Below are 19,112 nucleotides of genomic sequence, written 5' to 3' on the forward strand. Positions count from 1 at the left end.
TCTTGAATGATCTGGTGCGTCGAACGTTTTCAAGTATGGCTCCTGACTTACTGAGCTACACAGGTTTTCTTGCTGTGTAGCACCACAGGGCCCAGACTCTGAATCAAAGTTCTTCAGTGCATTCTCCCAACCCCTCTGCTCCCGTTGGAAAGGAAGGGCCCTGGACGGAGCAGCTCCATCATTTCCTTTAAGGCTGAGTATCTTCTGCAAATGGGCTGTTTTGTGCTCAGGCATGAATCTGTTACAGAAAGAAAAGGCAGTGTGCTTTTAGTGAAAATACTATTGACAGAAAGTCACTTTCTGTGACTCATGATGATGATGTACAAAAACTGAGGGGGAAAAAAAAACTAAAGATATAACAAAACATCCTAGAAAAAGTACAAAAAGCAGTAGCCGTCAAGGGAAAATTCAAGTTTGAAATTAGACCAGATTGTCTTTGAATGGTTTCCAAAGAGTTTCTGCAGCTATAAAATCTGCACTGCACATACCATAAAAAATAAGAGTGGAACGATGGTTTATCACTCTTCCTTTACTCTTCTTTCTGGAGCTTTGTGTTCTTGAGTCACCACACAGCCCAGTGCTTATTTCCAAGACATACTTGTTCGTTATCCTACAATTATTACAATTGATTCACACTGGGCATTTCTGCTAGACATTTTTTTTAAATTGAATTGCTTGCTAATATTTCTTGAAGCATGTTTTTATATTTTTTCCATTACTATCTCACCCCTTTCTTCCCATAATGCTTTGTCATACAGAGTTCAGTATCTGTTCCTTACTGATAGAAGTATCTACATAAAATGAAATCGAGGCGTTCACCATGTCCTGGGGAGCAAACCAGTAGTGCTTAGAAAACACAGAGTGGGAGACAGACAGGAGACCAAGCAACTACCCCGTGGTGGATGGAACACAGTACATCAGGTACAGACATTCTAGCTTCCAAAGCTGAGAACTAGAGAGTGATTCTGACTTGGGGATGAGTAAAGGCGTAAATAATGTTTTAGTTGATGCTTTGAAAGCCAGAGAGGGGGAAGTTCTGGACTGAGGGGACAGTGTGATCCAAAGAAAAGGGGGTGAAACCACATAAACTCTTCAGGGAATAACAGGCAACCCAAAGAGTCTGGGGCCAGGTCCTGGGATCCGGGGCCTAGATAGACAGTCTGGGGCCAGACAACAAGGGCATTCTCAGAGTCCTTGCCACCCATCCAGAGACTTGGGCCCTTCCCTGGACTGTGCAGTAAGTGAGGAAATGGACACGAAGTGCACTTAAGAGGTAGGCATGGAAGGAGAACCATGCGAGCAGAGCAAGGAGGGACATCTGGAAGAGCTGAAAGAAAATCTGAGAGTAACATCACCCTAGTGAGGTGAATTAAGAGCGCCTAAAGAATGTGCAGAAACATAACCGAGAGCTCTTGAAACTGTAAAAAAGGGTGTGAAAAGACTGCAGAGGTGCTCCAGTGACCAAAGCAACATGGAGCTTTGGCTTTGGCGGCGGCGGGGCAGGGAGTGCGCGCCCCTGGGATGGGGGTGGGGGGTGGGGGTGGGGGTGTAGGGGTGGGGGGGGGTAGGGAGGGTGGGGACCGGGGGATGGGGAGGGAGCGGGGAGGGGGAGGGAGAGCGAGGAGGCTGGGTCAAGTCTTCTCCAATGGGACGCGTGGCCACGCGGGGATTCACAGGACTGTTCACTTGGGGATGACTGCTAGGGAAGGGAGCAGGATCCTGAAGAAACAGGAAAGTCTTATGAGGTGGAAGCAGGAAAACCCCATAAGGTGATAACGGCAGGATTCCTTCTGGGGTGGGGGTGGGGGGAGGGAGTAGGGCCTCAGACAAGAGACTAAATGGAGCTTCAACGAGGAAGAAGAGAAAAACAGAGCTGAGGAGAACAGGTGTGGAATCTAGGGTGACCCCGAAGCGCTGGACGAGGCCATCTGCTGGAAGCGAGGCGAGGCGAGGCGAGGCGAGGTGGAGAGGGAGCTCGGGAAGGGAGCGCAGGGGGAGACAGTCACTGAGGAGGGGCAGCAGGGCTGCTTCCGCCAGTATGAAGGCAGGGGCTGCTGAGCCACGTGGAGGAATGGCGGGGGTTCCACCGCAGACTGGAAAGAAAGCCTGGCGACAGTTTGCCCCCTACATTCCAGGAGCAAAAACTTGATGCGGGGCTTCTGTGCTGGTTTCATAAGGCATTTTGAGAAAAATCACCTGAATGCGTAAGCCCCGCCCCCTGCCCTGTCTCAAGCAGGTGAAGCAGACATTGCAGATAGACAGATAAAACTAAAAGCATGGTGCAAACCCCCTCGGTATGCCCTCATAAAATAATCAATTAATTCCTGACTTAAAATGATCAGAAACTTGGGCATGCACAGATTATAGTTTTAGATCTCACAAGTCTCACTTATTAAGGGAAATAACCAGTTTTCTTCCTGAAATAAATTCAAATACCGATGACATTCTAAGGAACTAAAAATCAATTTAAATAAAGTTCCCCTTGAACACAACAAAAAATTTGACTATGACAATATCTTCAACTTCTCCTAAACAAATGGAACAAATGGTTAGAGAAGGTACATCTGTACACATGCAGAAAACAACAAAGCAAGCAAAGTAACCTGTTTGTGTCAGGTAAAGAATGCCCAGCAAGCTTAAAAAGGATTTTAATAGAATTAAACTTAGTGCACAAATGATTCCCTCTCTCTCTCTCTCACACACACACACATCAATGGGCATTGAAACAACATATCTTCATTTTAGAAAACAGTATTATGAGCCATCTTGCTCATAAAACCCATTTATATTGGCCAGCATGTGAGCAAAATTGTAAATTAAAAGAGACAGGAGATTGGCTAAAGGGTTGTAAACAATGGGAATTGGTAACTGATGAGGAATTTAGCTGTGGCAAGGTGCTAGACCTGCTTTTGTTCAACACTTTCCTGAATGTTCCCAAGATGAGCAGAATCCCATGGTAACCCAGGCTGCAGCTGACTGACTTGATAGGTGGTGGTGAATAAGGACTTGGAACGATGCAGAATTATCAGTATGGACAGTACCCCCACACTCAGCTGGCTAATATTATGAAATTGAAAAAATACAAATAAACCTGAATGCAGTAGGGCACATGGAAAAGACTATTTAGGTTGCCTGGAGTTTGACAGGACGAATGCCGATGGACCAGCAAACTGATGCCATTGGTTATGGACTGTGATGTACAGAGAAGGAGAGACCAAGTCTGAGGGAGCATTTGTAATCCTGTACAAATGCTGATTTCATCTGAGGCACCTGATAACTGTATATGTTTGAAAATTAGAGAGTTCTTAGAAGAGCAATAATAATGATTAAGGCAATGGAAGAATTGATTTATGAGGACAGATTAAAGGAGCTAAATATGAATAGCCTGGTTAAGTGACAACTAGAGGGGAGAATAATAGGAGTCTCCAAGAAAAGAGAATAATTATTTAGCTGGGTACAAGGAGGTATAACTAGGAGTAATGAGATGAAGTTAAGAATGGGAAAATTTAAGCTGAATTTCAAGAAAAACTCCCTGACGGTGTAATTTATTAGCTCATGGAATAAATTCCCTATGGAAATGCTATAGCTGGAGAAACTAAATAACAGAACAGGACTAAATACCTATAAACAACATAGATAATAATCTAGTACTTGAATGAAGGTGGTTCCATACTATGCTTTCCTTGTTTATAATATCTTATCATATTTTTCTTTAATAATCAACATATATAGTGATTATTACCCAAAGAAGTATTTAGGCAATTAGTTCAATCTAAAAGAAAATACATCCTTTAGGTGAGGGGAGCTAAAATTACTTTAGTTTTCATATACTCCGCAGCAGTAAGTAGAAATAATTTTTTTACTACTTTGTACCAGCAGAGCTGGTCTTGAAGCAAGCTGGACAAATGTATTAATATTTCTAAAAAACAAAGCAAAGCAAAACAAAACAATCCTCATCGACCATCCCACACAGTCTATTCTGATTCTCTGTGCCATGACACTCACATTTTCATAGACATGTTTAATATAAACAATTTATTGCCATAATAGAAATCAAAAAACTTTATTCCAGCTTTTCTAAATGTAGCTCTATGGTCAATTACTTCACATCAATACCAAGATCAAATAGGCATAATACTAACAAGCAGTTTGCTTAATAATAGTCACCACACTAATTAACCCATCCAGAACATTCTTAATCAGACGCTATTTGTAATGTACAGCTAAGAGAAGCTTGGCAATAAACAGTTCTATGCTAAAAAAGCAAACAATACCTTAGCGATGGGGTGGTACTGGCTTTTCTATAGAACTGGACAGAATGTTTGCACTGTCCTGGCGTTAATTCAATGAAGTAACTGTGCAAATAGGTACACGCCTGAACATTTCCTTTCTCCTCCCCAGCTCCAACTCTGGTGGAGGTGCTAATGAGAAGAGAAAAGGTACTGAGGTAAGGAGTAAAACAGAAAAGAAAGAAGGAAGCCAGTGCGCTGCCTTTTAGAGCAGATGCCAGGTTTGCCATGTAATCATCCCCCTGATTTTTCCTTAAGAAACGCTACTGCCCACCTTCCTCACAGAACGTCCTTCCTGTTTCAGAATCTCTCAGAAGCCCTATTAAAACCTATTTTTACTTTTAGAAAGATTCTGATTACTGTAATCATTTCCAATCTGCTATTAGCAATGGGACCCCACCCCCTAACTTTTTTCAACCAATAGTCAATCTTTGAAACAAAAGTAGAACCACGCGCCCCCTCCATCTCTCCTTTCAAACACCTCTCCTTCCTCCCAACCTCAGTCCCGCAATGTGGGTCCAGAGGCACTGCCACAAAACCCCAGTACTATGTTGAGTGATGTTTAAAGACACAGCTGGAATAAGCTCTTTCCAGACCTACTTGTGATTGCTTCCCCAAACACCCACCTCCAAACACAAACCTAAAGCTGGACCTGCACGGATGGCCAAATGCCTTATTCAGATCAGTCCAAAAAGACAAGATTTAAGAGGAGCTTAAACTGATGTTAAGACTGACGGTAAGCAAAGGAAATGCTCTAGCACCTTAGCCTAGGTCTGCAGAAGATAAGAAGCTAGGGTATGTTTAGCTGACCAACACAGGTAGTCAAGAAGAAGGCAACAAGATAAAGCAAGCCAAGTCAATGCAGGACATTAAGATGGATTCATGTGCTGTTGAAGGGAAGGTTGTGGCTGAAATGTATGTCCTGCAGAATACATTACTCACAAATGTCTTTCTGAGAAATTTTGATAAAAAGTACTTAAGATGGTAAGTTCAACCTGTAGAATCTCATAAATACCCACCGATAAGAGTCCCCAAGGCAGAGATTATTAAGTTGTGCTTCTCAAAACAGATTTGGAAGACAGCATGTGAAAAAAAATGATTCAATTAGTGAATGATTAAAGACAGAGAGCATAGTTGATCAACAATGATTCCAAATATGAACGGATGGAGAAAGAAGAGAGCCTGAGCAACTGGAATAAGGCAACTGGCCTGCCTGGGGGCCAGACAAGGAGAGAGGGCACTGTGGAAGCTCAGCGTGTGTCCTCGTGGCTCAGGTGTAGGGCAGGGAGAGCAGTGTGGCCACCCCCCTGTATCCTTGAGGCTGAGGCTTCACAGCGTGTGTTTTGTGCAGCACTAGTCCCAGGGAAACATGTAGGTGTTGCACTAGAGAAGGTTTTGTGAGAGAACAAGTTTCAGAAATGTTGGGTTAAACAAAGTTCAATCTGTCATCATTACAGAACTTCCCAAAGCACATGCTAGCATGTACGGTAAATATATTCATTCTTTTTTTCATTCAGTACATATTTATTTAGCACCTATTATGCGAGAGAAATATTGTATTTATTGTTTCTCAAACTTAGCACTTAATGGAACAAGGACTATCCTCCTAAACCCCAAGCACGCACACAAAGTGGCACCTTAGGAATTAATATTCAACAAGTAGAGGGAAACACGACTTGAGATCCTGGGATATGCACAGCCTGAGTCTAAAAATCATGGGGAGACAGATGGGCGGTGGTGTGTTTTGTACAGTAGGGATGGCAGAAGTGGGAAAATGCATTCCCACTCCAAATGATGAAACCCAGCCCAAAGGCCAGACACCAAGGCCGCACATCCATAGAAAAAAGCAAGTCTGAAGATCTCACTCGACTCCGTGAAAAAAGTAACAGAAACAGACAAGGTTCAAGGCTAATACGGATGACAGCAGAAAAAAATATCATTCGATTTTATCACAGCAATTTCTGTGGATTCCTGGATAGAAACCATATTGAGAACTGAAGAGAAGAGAAATAGGAATCAAAGATAAATAACGTTTCCAAAACCAACCAGGAAGACACATCCAGGCAATTCAGTGATCTAAGTTCTTGGGTGATTTATAACTCAAACTATTCACTGTTTCCAAAAAATGTGTTGGAAATTAATTGCAAAATTAACATTTTTAGAATTTAGCCACATAAGCAAGTATCAAACATAATTAAAAAATCATGTTGCCCACATGTGTCCAATACATCACTTACATGGTAAGCAGATTTATATAAACTTAGAAAGTTTAAAAGTAAAGATCTTAATCTAGCATTCTCACATGTACACATCTACCCCTTATACTTTTTGCCATACTATCTTCACTAAAGAAAGGAATCACAAACAAGGAAGTCTATTACAATTTAAACTAGATGTTTGAAGATCACAACATTAAACAGAAAGACCAACTTACGTTTGGGTGGCTGGTTGTAGGATGACTGCCTTTCTTTCCTGGAGGTGGCTAAGGGCTAATACTCATAAAATAGATGGCACATGTCTATGAAGGCTGTTTCAATAAGAACTCCTGGCAGAACATTACTTGAACAAATCTGAATCACAGATGAGTCAATCACAATCCACATGCACATAGCACACATGCTTTTGGGGAACAGCCATCCAACACCACCGTGGCTGGTTCGGCCATGTTATTTAGGTGATCAAGTTTGGTGCCAGAACCAAATTTCAGCTTCTGTGGTGCAAAATTTCAGAGCCAACGTGTAACACTGACAGCAGTCTAAGAGAGGATACTGAGCAAGTGTACCTTGCTTGGACTATGAAGAATCTGTTTTATGACAAGATAAGAAAAACAGGATCCACAGAAACTAGTTTCAGTTAAAATTAACAAGCAAACTTCTTAGCCTGAGAACTCCATGCTTGAAACCAAAAGCAGATTTGTGGTCATCAGACTGGCCTCGTTATCCATGGATGGTCCCAGAGATGACACACTTAGTGAAAACAGCGGCTTCTCCTGAAGGCTGCCAAATCTGCTCTTCTGTTTAAGGTCCATCATTTTCTGATATCTATCCTTTAAACAGCTGGGATAGATGACTGTCATAAGGAAAAGACAGGTTCTGTTCCCATGAGTCTATTTCTTTTATATTCATTTCCCACTAGCATTTCTAAGAATCATTTTTGAAAAATCTAAACATTTCCATATACCTTATTTATACCACTTACTTATACGGCCTCATTGGGCAATACAGTTTAGGTAATTAGTATTATTTAATTTAAATAACTATGCCTCAATTCCTCATTCTCTGATAATTTCAAAGTGTTTTCGATTGTATACACTGCTAATTTAACTGCCTCCTAGTATGAAATGCTTGTCTTCTGCAATTTGATAAAATCCCTTTATAATATACTCCTCCCACACCGAAAACTTAGGTCCTTATCAATGTATGAGAATAAGAAAGCTACCTTGCATGTTACCACAACATGTGTTTATCAAACCCAGAGCCATCCTTGTGAACATACGTATACTTAAATCTCATGATTCACATTCATCCCCCAAAAGAGCTAAGAACAACAAAACCCTCTAATTTATACAAGGTTTGCTATAGTAATTCGACAGTTAGCAGAGCTGTAGGCTAAACTGCAAAGAGTGAACCTTTATTTTCCTACCTTCTCTTTAACCACTCTTCACTGACTGGAGATTCTGGAAGATCCTTATACTGCTTTCCAACTGCCCAGGTCCCCTGTCCCCCCCTCCCATCACCATGCATCCCCTTGCAGTCTATCCTGGAACTAAGTGCCACTTTGGATCTACCTTGAATCATGCCCTGCTCTTCACTGTTGGTCTTGTTGGAAACTAATCTTAAATTCCCACAATGTATTCATCACCTTCCATGTTCAATGCATTACACTTTTCAAAAGCACCATACCTAGTTCAAGGGAACTAATCACAAATGGGATAATTTCAGGTACTACAGGAATCCTATGAGAAAGATTCTTTTGGGAGGACAGGCGGAGAGACATCTCTGTGAAGCACCTTCAAGATTAACTCCACTCAGGCAATGGGCATGTTGAACAGTGGGGAGCCCAGGCTGTGCTGGTACACAGGGTTGCATTGGCACTTCCTGTATTTGTGAATTTATTCAAATCACTTAATTTCTCTGAATTTTCAATTTTCTAATCTATAAAATGGGATAATACCTGTTTTGGTAAATTTCTTTAGAGGATTAAAGGAGAGAACATGTATTGGTAATGATGTGTAGAGGAGCTGAGTAAATCTAAGGAAACTTCCCATTTCCTTGCACCTTTACATAACATCCACCCTTACGGAGTTTTTCCTAAGGCCATCTTGGGTAACACTGGATTTCCTAGTTAGTAATGAGTCACTGTGTTGAATCAGTTAACAAATATTCATTCAACAAATATTTAAGCTCTTTATATGAACATGAGTTTATGTCTATATTTATAAAGCTTTTTGTACATATGTAGTGACATTTTATACTTACTTATTTTGGTCTCTTAGCCCCAGAAATTGTAAACTCTCCATATTATCTTTGAACCAAACTGTGTTTACTGATTCAATAATCTAACTTTTTAATTCAAACTTACTAATTTGCTCATCATTTGTTTCATTAATAACGGAAGTGAGAAAGGATGGAAAAGGATATTCCATGCAAATGGAAAAGCCAAAAAAGCAGGTGTTGCAGTACTGATTTCAGACAAAATAGATTTTAAAACAAAGGCCACAAAGAAAGATAAAGAAGGACATTTTATAATGATTAAAGGAGTGATACAAGATGAGGATATTACACTCGTTAATATATATGCACCCAATATAGGAGCACCTAAGTACATACAAGAATTACTAACAGAGATAAAGGGGGATATTGATGAGAATACAATCATAGTTGGAGATTTTAACACTGCATTAACATCACTAGACAGATCTTCCAGACAGAAAATAAACAAGGCAACAGAGAAATTAAATACTACAATAGAAAAACTAGATTTGGTGGATATTTTCAGAGCATTACACCCCCAAAAAATAGGATATACATTCTTTTCAAGTGCACATGGAACATTTTCCAGGATCGATCATGTACTTGGGCACAAAAGAAACCTCAACAATTTTAAGAAGATAGAAATTATCTCAAGCATCTTTACTGACCACAATGCCATGAAACTGGAAATCAATAACAGAGAAACAAAGGAGAAAAATAGGAAAGCATGGAGATTAAACAATATGTTATTGAGAAAACAATGGATCAATGAGGAAATCAAAGCTGAAATTAAAAAATACCTTGAGACAAATGATAATGAAAGCACAACCACTCAAAACCTATGGGACACAGCAAAGGCAGTGCTAAGAGGGAAGTTTATAGTGATACAGGCCTTCCTCAAAAAAGAAGAACAATCTCAAATAAACAATTTAACCCACCACCTGAATGAATTAGAAAAAGAAGAACAAAAAGCCCCAAAAAGCAGCAGAAGGAGGGAAATAATAAAGATCAGAGAGGAATTAAATACAATAGAGATTAACAAGACCATAGAAAAAATCAACGAAACCAAAAGCTGGTTTTTTGAAAAAGTAAATAAAATCGACAAACCTCTGGCCAAACTCACAAAGAAGAAAAAAGAGAGAGCACAAATTAGCAAAATAAGAAAGGAAAATGGAGAAATTACAACAAACAAAATAGAAATACAGAATATCATACGAGAATATTATGAAAAACTATATGGAACCAAACTGGATAACCTAGAGGAGATGGACAAGTTTCTGGAAACATACTGTCCACCAAACTGAATCAAGAAGAATCTGAACACTTGAACAATCCGATCACTAGAAAGGAAATAGAAATAGCAATTAAAAACCTCCCTACAAATAAAAGTCCAGGACCGGATGGCTTCACCGGGGAATTCTACCAAACATACAAAAAGAAGAACTCATACCAGTCCTTCTCAAACTCTTCCAGACGATTGAAAAGGAGGGAATACTCCCAAACTCATTCTATGAAGCCACCATCACCCTGATACCAAAACCAGGCAAAGACACTACAAAAAAAGAGAATTATAGGCCAATATCACTGATGAACATAGACGCCAAAATCTTCACCAAAATTTTAGCAAATAGAATCCAACAACACATAAAAAAGATTATACATCATGACCAAGTGGGGTTCATCCCAGGGACACAAGGGTGGTTCAACATACGCAAATCAATCAATGTAATACATCACATCAACAAGAGAAAGGACAAAAACCACATGATCATCTCAATCGATGCAGAAAAAGCATTTGATAAAATTCAACACCCATTTATGATAAAAACTCTCGCCAAAGTGGGTATAGAGGGAACATATCTCAACATAATAAAAGCTATATATGACAGACCTACAGCCAGCATAGTACTCAATGGTGAAAAACTCAAAAGCTTCCCACTAAAATCTGGGACAAGACAAGGATGCCCACTATCACCACTCCTATTCAACATAGTCCTGGAAGTCCTAGCCACAGCAGTCAGGCAAGAGAAAGAAATAAAAGGGATCCAAATTGGAAAAGAAGAGGTAAAAGTGTCATTATATGCTGATGACATGTTACTATATATAGAAAACCCTAAAAGGTCCACACAAAAGCTACTAGAGCTGATTGAAGAATTCAGCAAGGTAGCAGGTTACAAAATTAACGTTCAAAAATCAGTTGCATTTCTTTACACTAACGATAAATCAACAGAAGAAGAAAGTAAAGAAACAATCCCCTTTAAAATAGCACCCAAAGTAATAAAATATCTGGGAATAAATCTAACCAAGGAGGTGAAAGAATTATACACAGAAAACTATAAACCATTGATGAAGGAAATTAAAGAAGACTTTAAAAAATGGAAAGATATTCCATGCTCTTGGATTGGAAGAATCAATATTGTTAAAATGGTCACACTGCCCAAGGCAATCTACAGATTTAATGCAATCCCTATCCAATTACCCAGGACATATTTCACAGAACTAGAAAAAATCATAATAAAATTCATATGGAACCATCAAAGACCTATAATTGCCAAAGCATTACTGAAGAGAAAGAAAGAGGCTGGAGGAATAACTCTCCCAGACTTCAGACAATACTATAGAGCTACAGTCATCAAGACAGCATGGTATTGGTACCAAAACAGACATATAGATCAATGGAACAGAATAGAGAGCCCAGAAATGAACCCACAAACTTTTGCTCAACTCATCTTCGACAAAGGAGGCAAGAATATACAATGGAATAAAGACAGTCTCTTCAGCAAATGGTGTTGGGAAAACTGGACAGCAGCATGTAAAACAATGAAGCTAGAACATTCCCTTACACCATATACAAAAATCAACTCAAAATGGATTAAAGACTTAAACATAAGACAAGATACAATAAACCTCCTAGAGGAAAACATAGGCAAAACATTATCTGACATACATTTCAAAAATTTTCTCCTAGAAGAAATAAAAGCAAGAATAAACAAATGGGACCTAATGAAACTTACAAGCTTCTGCACAGCAAAGGGAACCAGAAGTAAAACAAGAAGAAAACCTATGGAATGGGAGAAAATTTTTGCAAGTGAAACCGACAAAGGCTTGATCTCCAGAATATATAAGCAGCTCATATGACTCAATAAGAAAAAAATAAACAACCCAATCCAAAAATGGGCAGAAGACCTAAACAAGCAATTCTCCAAGGAAGACATACAAGTGATCAAAGAGCACATGAAAAAATGCTCAATATCACTAATTATCAGAGAAATGCAAATCAAAACTACAATGAGGTATCACCTCACACCAGTCAGAATGGCCGTCATTCAAAAATCCACAAATGACAAATGCTGGAGAGGCTGTGGAGAAAGGGGAACCCTCCTACACTGCTGGTGGGAATGCAGTTTGGTGCAGCCACTATGGAAAACAGTGTGGAGATTCCTCAAAAGACTAGGAATAGACTTACCATATGACCCAGGAATCCCACTCCTGGGCTTGTATCCAGAAGGAAATCTACTTCAGGTTGACACCTGCACCCCAATGTTCATAGCAGCACTATTTACAATAGCCAAAACATGGAAACAGCCTAAATGTCCATCAACAGGTGACTGGATAAAGAAGATGTGGTATATTTATACAATGGAATACTACTCAGCCATAAAAACCGACAACATAATGCCATTTGCAGCAACATGGATGCTCCTGGAGAATGTCATTCTAAGTGAAGTAAGCCAGAAAGAGAAAGAAAAGTACCATATGAGATCGCTCATATGTGTAATCTAAAAAACAAAAACAAACAAACAAACAAACAAAAACAAAGCATAAATACAGGACAGAAATAGACTCACAGAGAGAGAATACAGACTTGTGGTTACCAGGGGGGTGGAGGGTGGGAAGGGATAGACTGGGATTTCAAAATTGTAGAATAGATAAACAAGATTACACTGTATAGCACAGGGAAATACATACAAGATCTTATGGTAGCTCACAGAGTAAAAAATGTGACAATGAATATATATATATGTTCATTTCGTTTAGTTCGTATAACTGAAAAATTGTGCTGAACACTGGAATTTGACACAACATTGTAAAATGATTATAAATCAATAAAAAATGTTAAAAAATATACAAACAAAAAAATAAGTAAAAGAGTGAGTCATCATAAAAAAAAATAACGGAAGTGAAGTTTTAAAAGTTTCTCTTTATTCACCTTACTTCATTTAAATGATAGTATACAAAAATGAAAAAGCACTGAAACATAATCTAAAGTAACCTCTTTCAAGCAAGAGGAAGTAGCTGTTTCACACATACAGAGACTCAGTAAGCTGCTTAGTATGGACTTACCTTGTTAGCAAGTAAATGTTCTCACTACTCTGGAAATCCCGTATCTCCTATACTATCAATAAAGTATTGAAGGACACACACACACACACACACACACACACACACACACACACACACACACATATGTATAACTGAATCACTATCTGTACATCAGATTAACACATTGTAAACCAAATACACTTCAAAAAAAAAAGGAAATTAAAGGAAATTCTAAAAATGATCTCTAATCATGTGTTCTATTCCATGAGAGTCCCCCCACCGCCATCCCTGGAAGCCATTCTTTGGAGATTGAGAGCAGAATAGTAAAATGTGCTGGTATTGAAGAAAGGCTCACTTTCTTCTTTCTGAACAAAAATAAGAATTTCCCTAGGGCAGTGTTTCCAACTGAAGATTCTCTTTTAGAGCATGGCATCATTTTATGGGTGCTGTGAACTGAATTATTTCCTCAAATTTCACATGTTGAAATCCTGACCCCTAATGTGACTATGTCCAGAGATAGGGTCTTTGGGAGGCAACTAAGGTTAAGTTAGGTCAGAAGGATTGGGCCCTAATCCAACAGGACTGTGGCCCTATAAGAAGAGGAAGAGACCTCTTTCTCTCTTTCTCTCTCCCCTTGCCTCCCTCCCTCCCTCCTACCACCACATGTGAGGACGCAGCCAGAAGGCAGCCACCTGCAAGTCAGAAAGAGAGCTCTCCTTAGAACTGACTATACTAGCACCCTGATCTCAGACTTCCAGCCTCCAGAACTGTAAAATTAACTTCTGTTGTTTAAACCACACAGTATATGGTATTTTGTTATGGCAGGCTGCGATGACTAATGTAACTGAATACTGTTATGGAGAAAAAAGGGGAAAGAGTTAATATCAAGGTATCAGGAAAATGATGGAGTAGAAGATACCATACCTATGTTGACAGACAGTGACAACAAGAGTATATTGTAAAAGAAGAGAGAGCTGACCATCAAAACTGATAAGAACATTGGGGGGATGAAAAGGAGAAAATGTGAAATTTCTTGTGGAGCAAAAATATTACTTCTTTTTAACTAAAAATAAATTAAAAAGAAGTAATATTTTTTACTAAAAATAAATTTAAAGGAATACATTAAAAATTTTTTTTCTTAAAAATGTGTTTGGTGAATAAAGTCACTTAATCTCTCTCAACCTGGGCTTTCTCATATGTTCAATAAGAATGAGACCAGCCGGCTTGACTTCTCAGAGAAGTGTGAGGATCAAACATCAAACAATCCAGTCTACTCATTATCTTATAATTATTAAGAGGCAAAAAGGCACACTGGGTCAGGCAGGGCTCTAGGTGTATTGTCTACTTTTAAATTCAAGGCTCTGACATTTACTAGCTGACTTGGGGAATCTTTTCTTTAATTATCAGTTATCTCATCTGTACAATGGGGATAATAATACCACTGTCTTACAGAATTATGTTTTCCATAATTGCTTGGTACATCATAAGAGCTCAGTAAATACTATTATTTTTATTTTTGATAATATTGGAGATCATCATCATTCTATTTTCATGGTTACTAAAGAGATAATCAACATTCTAAAAACTCTAGCCTCTGTCCCACTGGCTCTTTCATAGTTAAGCCTACTTTATAAATCAGAGACCTCTGTCTTTTTAAAGATGCATTTTTCTTGTTAACTCTCACAAGTTACACTTTAGCCATCCATTTAAGGCAGGCATTTTAATATGTTACCTTATTTTCATTTGTATACTAATCAAAGATTCGTCCTCTGCCTAGAGGCACATTAATTACAAAAAGGCTCAATGTTATAAATCAAACAAATATGCTCCTCCCTTCTTATTATTTGTTTCCTATCATGCTTTTCTCTACTTTACACTTTTCCTTGTCTTTCCTTTTATTCCTTCATTTTTCTAACTGAGAGGTTCCATCTTTTTCCTTCTTAAAGCTGCATAAACCAGGAAAGTAAAACCAGGAAATTTAAAACATCAGTTTCCAGGTCTCTGAAGCATGAACAGATGGGCATCAAAAAAATCCAGTCTTTTTTTTTTTTTTCCCTTTTTCATTTGCCTACCCACAACCTGAATAAATCAAAATTACCAGCAAATCCAACTTCCAGCACAACCCTCTTTTTTTTTCCGCTACCACATTAAATGCTACAGCACTAAGTATTGATTCACTTCAAGTTCTGATTCTATTGCTGTCTAATTTTAAGCCACAGAAACTGCCTTTATTCTGAATTCATATCATAAGATACAATTTTTGTTAAATTTCCATTTGAAATAAAGCCTTTAGGTGTGCAAAGTGAGTGTACAAACACTTCCATTTACTTCAAGTTTTCTAGTGTTTCTAAGTTTGGAAAAGAGGGGAGTAAAAATATAACAGATGGGTAAACTGCTCAGCTATTACTAGACTATAGCCAAGGCTTAGAGGTAAAGAAAGACTTAAATACTCAGTGAAAATACTGAGTGAAAAAGTTCAGAGAAAAAAAAAATTCATTCACCATTCAACCAAAATTGGAGGCAAACAGCCAAGATGCCTTCATGCGACACCCAGTGGGGGTAGGTGCTCCAATCAGGGGAGAACTAGGTATTATGATCAGGGGAACACAGACCTGGAGAGGAGTGCTAGTGCCAAGGAAGCCTCTCTAGAGACGGTGATCCTTCAGCTGAGACCCTGATGATGACTACAAGGCAGCCAGTGTGAATGTGAGAGGTGGGCTGTGTTAAGAGGAACAGCATGAGCAAAGGGCCTGGGGAGAAAACATGGTTCAGGGGTAAAAAGCAAAGCATGGTCAGAGGACAGAGTAGGTGTGGATAGGGGTGAAGGTAGGGGAGGGGGAAGACAAAAATGAGGCCTGAGAAATAACCAAGGGGAGGCCTTTCTGCCCCTCATAATGTAAGTAGGTGGTTTATAGCCATTTGAAAAGTTTACAGTCAGATTGGGTCCAAATAAACACGCTGGCTGCAGGGTGAAGAACAGATTGGGGAAAACATGGCAGAGTGAACACTAGTTTTAAATCCCCCCTGCCTTGTGAATTTCCACTATAATAATGGAATGGGAATTTTTAAAAAGGCATAGACCCTCAAGGACAAAGAGAATAATTGAGAAAGATGACAACAGAAGAGAAATGTCAACTAGATTTCAGAAGATGGAAATCAGATGGATGAGTGTTGTTGGAGTGGAGAGGAGGAGGCAGAATGCTTCTGGAAGTGCAGGTGATTTCACTTGTGCATGTGCTGTTAGCCAACAAGCAGCAGCTCATTTGCTCCAGAGAAACTCCAGAGGGCTCAGGAATGAGACACAGCAGGTGTCCCTGGAGGTGCAGTTGCAGAGCAGAAGTGAAAACAGAACTAGGGGCAGTTCTACATAAAGGGAACTCAAGCCCTCTGACAATCTCCCCAAGTCCATGCAGCCAAGCAACTACCTCCCTTCTCTCCCCACCTCCCACTCAGCAGCAGAAAGGCTTCCTCACTGGAGGACCTGGACCACAGAGACCAGGCAGGGCTAAAGGCAAGGGTAAGGGATATTAAGTGAAAGTGTACATTTATTGGTGATGTCTTTGCAGTGCCCTTCCCCAGTTTGGCTCCCAAATAGCTGGAGATTCCCCTTCCAGGAGATTATAGGAACCTTTGTCAGGAAACTAACTGGACTGATCATGTGATGCTGATGAATTATTTCAATGTGAGGCAGGTCACAACAAAACAACAAAACCCCTGCTTGTTCATCCTATGAGAAAGGTCACCGGTCAACAAGCCCAGTCTGTGAAATTCTAATCATCTTTCAGGGTCTCATCTCAAATATAAATGGAGAGACAGGGTGAAGGTGTCTAAGAAAAAAAAAAAATGAAATGATAAATTTCTTAGTGTGGCTGATCATATTAAAAAGATGAGTTAGTGACTGTGACAGAGCTGGAAATGGGTTTGTGATACTGACACAGAGACCAAGCAAATAAAGACAAAGCAATATTTAGCTCCAGGAAAAGAGTGAAAAGTTGTTCAGGGAAGGAAACCAATCACAGAAAACAGTGATGCTCAGCAGGGAACAATTTTACACCGCAATAATGCTATAAACATAGAGTATTAATTCACCAAAAGTTGAGCTACAGCTATATGGGAAGGACAGGGTGAGGTGCAGGTACATATTCATACTGTAAGAGAGCTAACAAAATTATTTCTCCTGGAAGGAAGTCAATAGATAATAGTTCATATTTTTTAAAAAATCAAGAATTGTGGAGGGTATAGCTCAAGTGGAGAGCACATGCTTAGCATGCACAAGGTCTGGAATTCAATCCCCAATACCTTCTCTGAAAAATAAATAAAACCTAATTACCTCCTCTCTGCCAAAAACAAAACAAAACAATAATAAATAAATAAATAAATAAAATTTTAAAAAATCAAGAAATAGCAAAATAAGAAACAAAAGTTTTGCTAAGTGGTAGCCTGGGGGTAGGGGCAGGGTTGAGGTGAGAGGAACTGAGGAAAGGAACTTTGCTTTGTACTGCAGTTCTTTTTTGTACTCTCTGACTTACTAAAACTAAATATATGTACTACCTTGAGAATTCATGACTTTAGTAATCTCTAGAAATTTCTTACCAAACCAAAACCTCTTTGAATATTGCTTCTATATTTTCTCATATTTTCCTTCTGAAACTCCTATTCAGCATATGTTGAATTCTTATCTTTCTATCTCTTAAGATCTAGCTTCTAGTTCACTAATTCTCTCTTCACACATGTCTAATACTTAACACATTCACTGGTTAATTTTAAAGAATATGTAAAAATTATATTTAGTTCTTCTAAAAATATGCACTAAAGTTTTTATAGCATCTTTTATTTCTCATGCTTTCAATTTATTTTTTATGCTATTAATTGTTTTAAAAACCTACTTTATCTTCTCTATCCATAAGTTCTAGTATCTGAACCTAATAAGGGTCCAATCCTACAGTAAGTTGTTAAAGCCAGTTTCTGACTTGCCAAACTAGAATAGATATTCGATAAGAAACATCCGAAGAGAAGAAGGTTTGAAGGAGGGGGGGGGAGTGGTAATTGATTCACATTTTGGTAATGATCACTACTCCTGGGAAGAGCTACAGATTCACCAAAGTGAGGCAATGGAGAAGGGTTTGTACTCAAGTTTTATTCTTCCTTAAAAAACTCATCATTTTTTCTAAATCCTAATATATTTACTTAGGAATTAACAGGTATTTATAGAACAATCACTTAAACTCAAATTTCTGCTGTTGCAGGAAAAAGAATTAGAAGAAAAATCAGACATTTTAACATATGGCTGGATTTCCCTCTTCTAAGCTTTTTAAAGAAATAGTACGTTGGTTGTTTAAAGATCACAACAGTCCACGGTCATCTTCTAGGACATGCTAAACATTATTTTGAGGTTTAGCATTATTTGCAGAAGAGGTTTTTACTTTCCACCTTGAAATATCCTTTCTTTGAACAGTGGGCAAATATTTTCAGTAAAGACTCATGTCCATTCATGGTTTGTACTAACGTTATTATGAACCATAACCACAGAGATGTACAAATACCTCCTTAAATACTAAATTGGATATAAATGGAAATGACATACCTTTAACTATACAGTAAATGTCCTAGAAAAAGTGACTATTTAGTGAAGTTCTCACATAGAACAAAAAAATTCTTACAATCTTAAAATGTAAGTATTCTATAATTTTGCTGTATTGAGAGTGCATCTTATTGGCATGGGCTATTTTAAAGTACTGCATAAATCACCTGAATTGTCAGTACATGCCCTGATTCATACATATTTAACACTTTAGTAATGTATGCCAGGGCCTGACTGAGTTCTAAGGGGTGTCAAAAACCAGATTATTCTAGAACTGCATATTAGTTTGGAAGTACTGATAGCGAATGGCCAGATGGCCCTACAGCAAACTGCTGAGGACCATTTAAAACCAATCCATGTGTAGATGTATTCCGACAGAGAACCACAGACAACAAACCAATGAGGTACCAAAGTCTTACTACCATATTATCTTTGTTAAGCCAGAAG

General features: G+C 38.7%; 1 protein-coding gene across 11 annotated transcripts in view; it reads right to left on the minus strand.

Moving 5' to 3' along the window:
* GTDC1 (glycosyltransferase like domain containing 1) overlaps positions 1–19,112 on the minus strand; it is a 348,183-nt gene that overhangs the window by 59,891 nt on the left and 269,180 nt on the right. For all 11 annotated transcript variants that reach the window (XM_074363601.1, XM_074363598.1, XM_074363595.1 and 8 more), the window contains one exon: positions 1–238. This exon is cut by the window's left edge and continues 95 nt beyond it. In XM_074363601.1, coding sequence (XP_074219702.1) covers positions 1–238 — 238 coding nt within the window. The remainder of the gene's footprint in view (positions 239–19,112) is intronic.

Source organism: Camelus bactrianus, chromosome 5 (assembly GCF_048773025.1).
Source record: "Camelus bactrianus isolate YW-2024 breed Bactrian camel chromosome 5, ASM4877302v1, whole genome shotgun sequence".
In the NCBI taxonomy this organism is placed as follows: Eukaryota; Metazoa; Chordata; class Mammalia; order Artiodactyla; family Camelidae; genus Camelus; species Camelus bactrianus.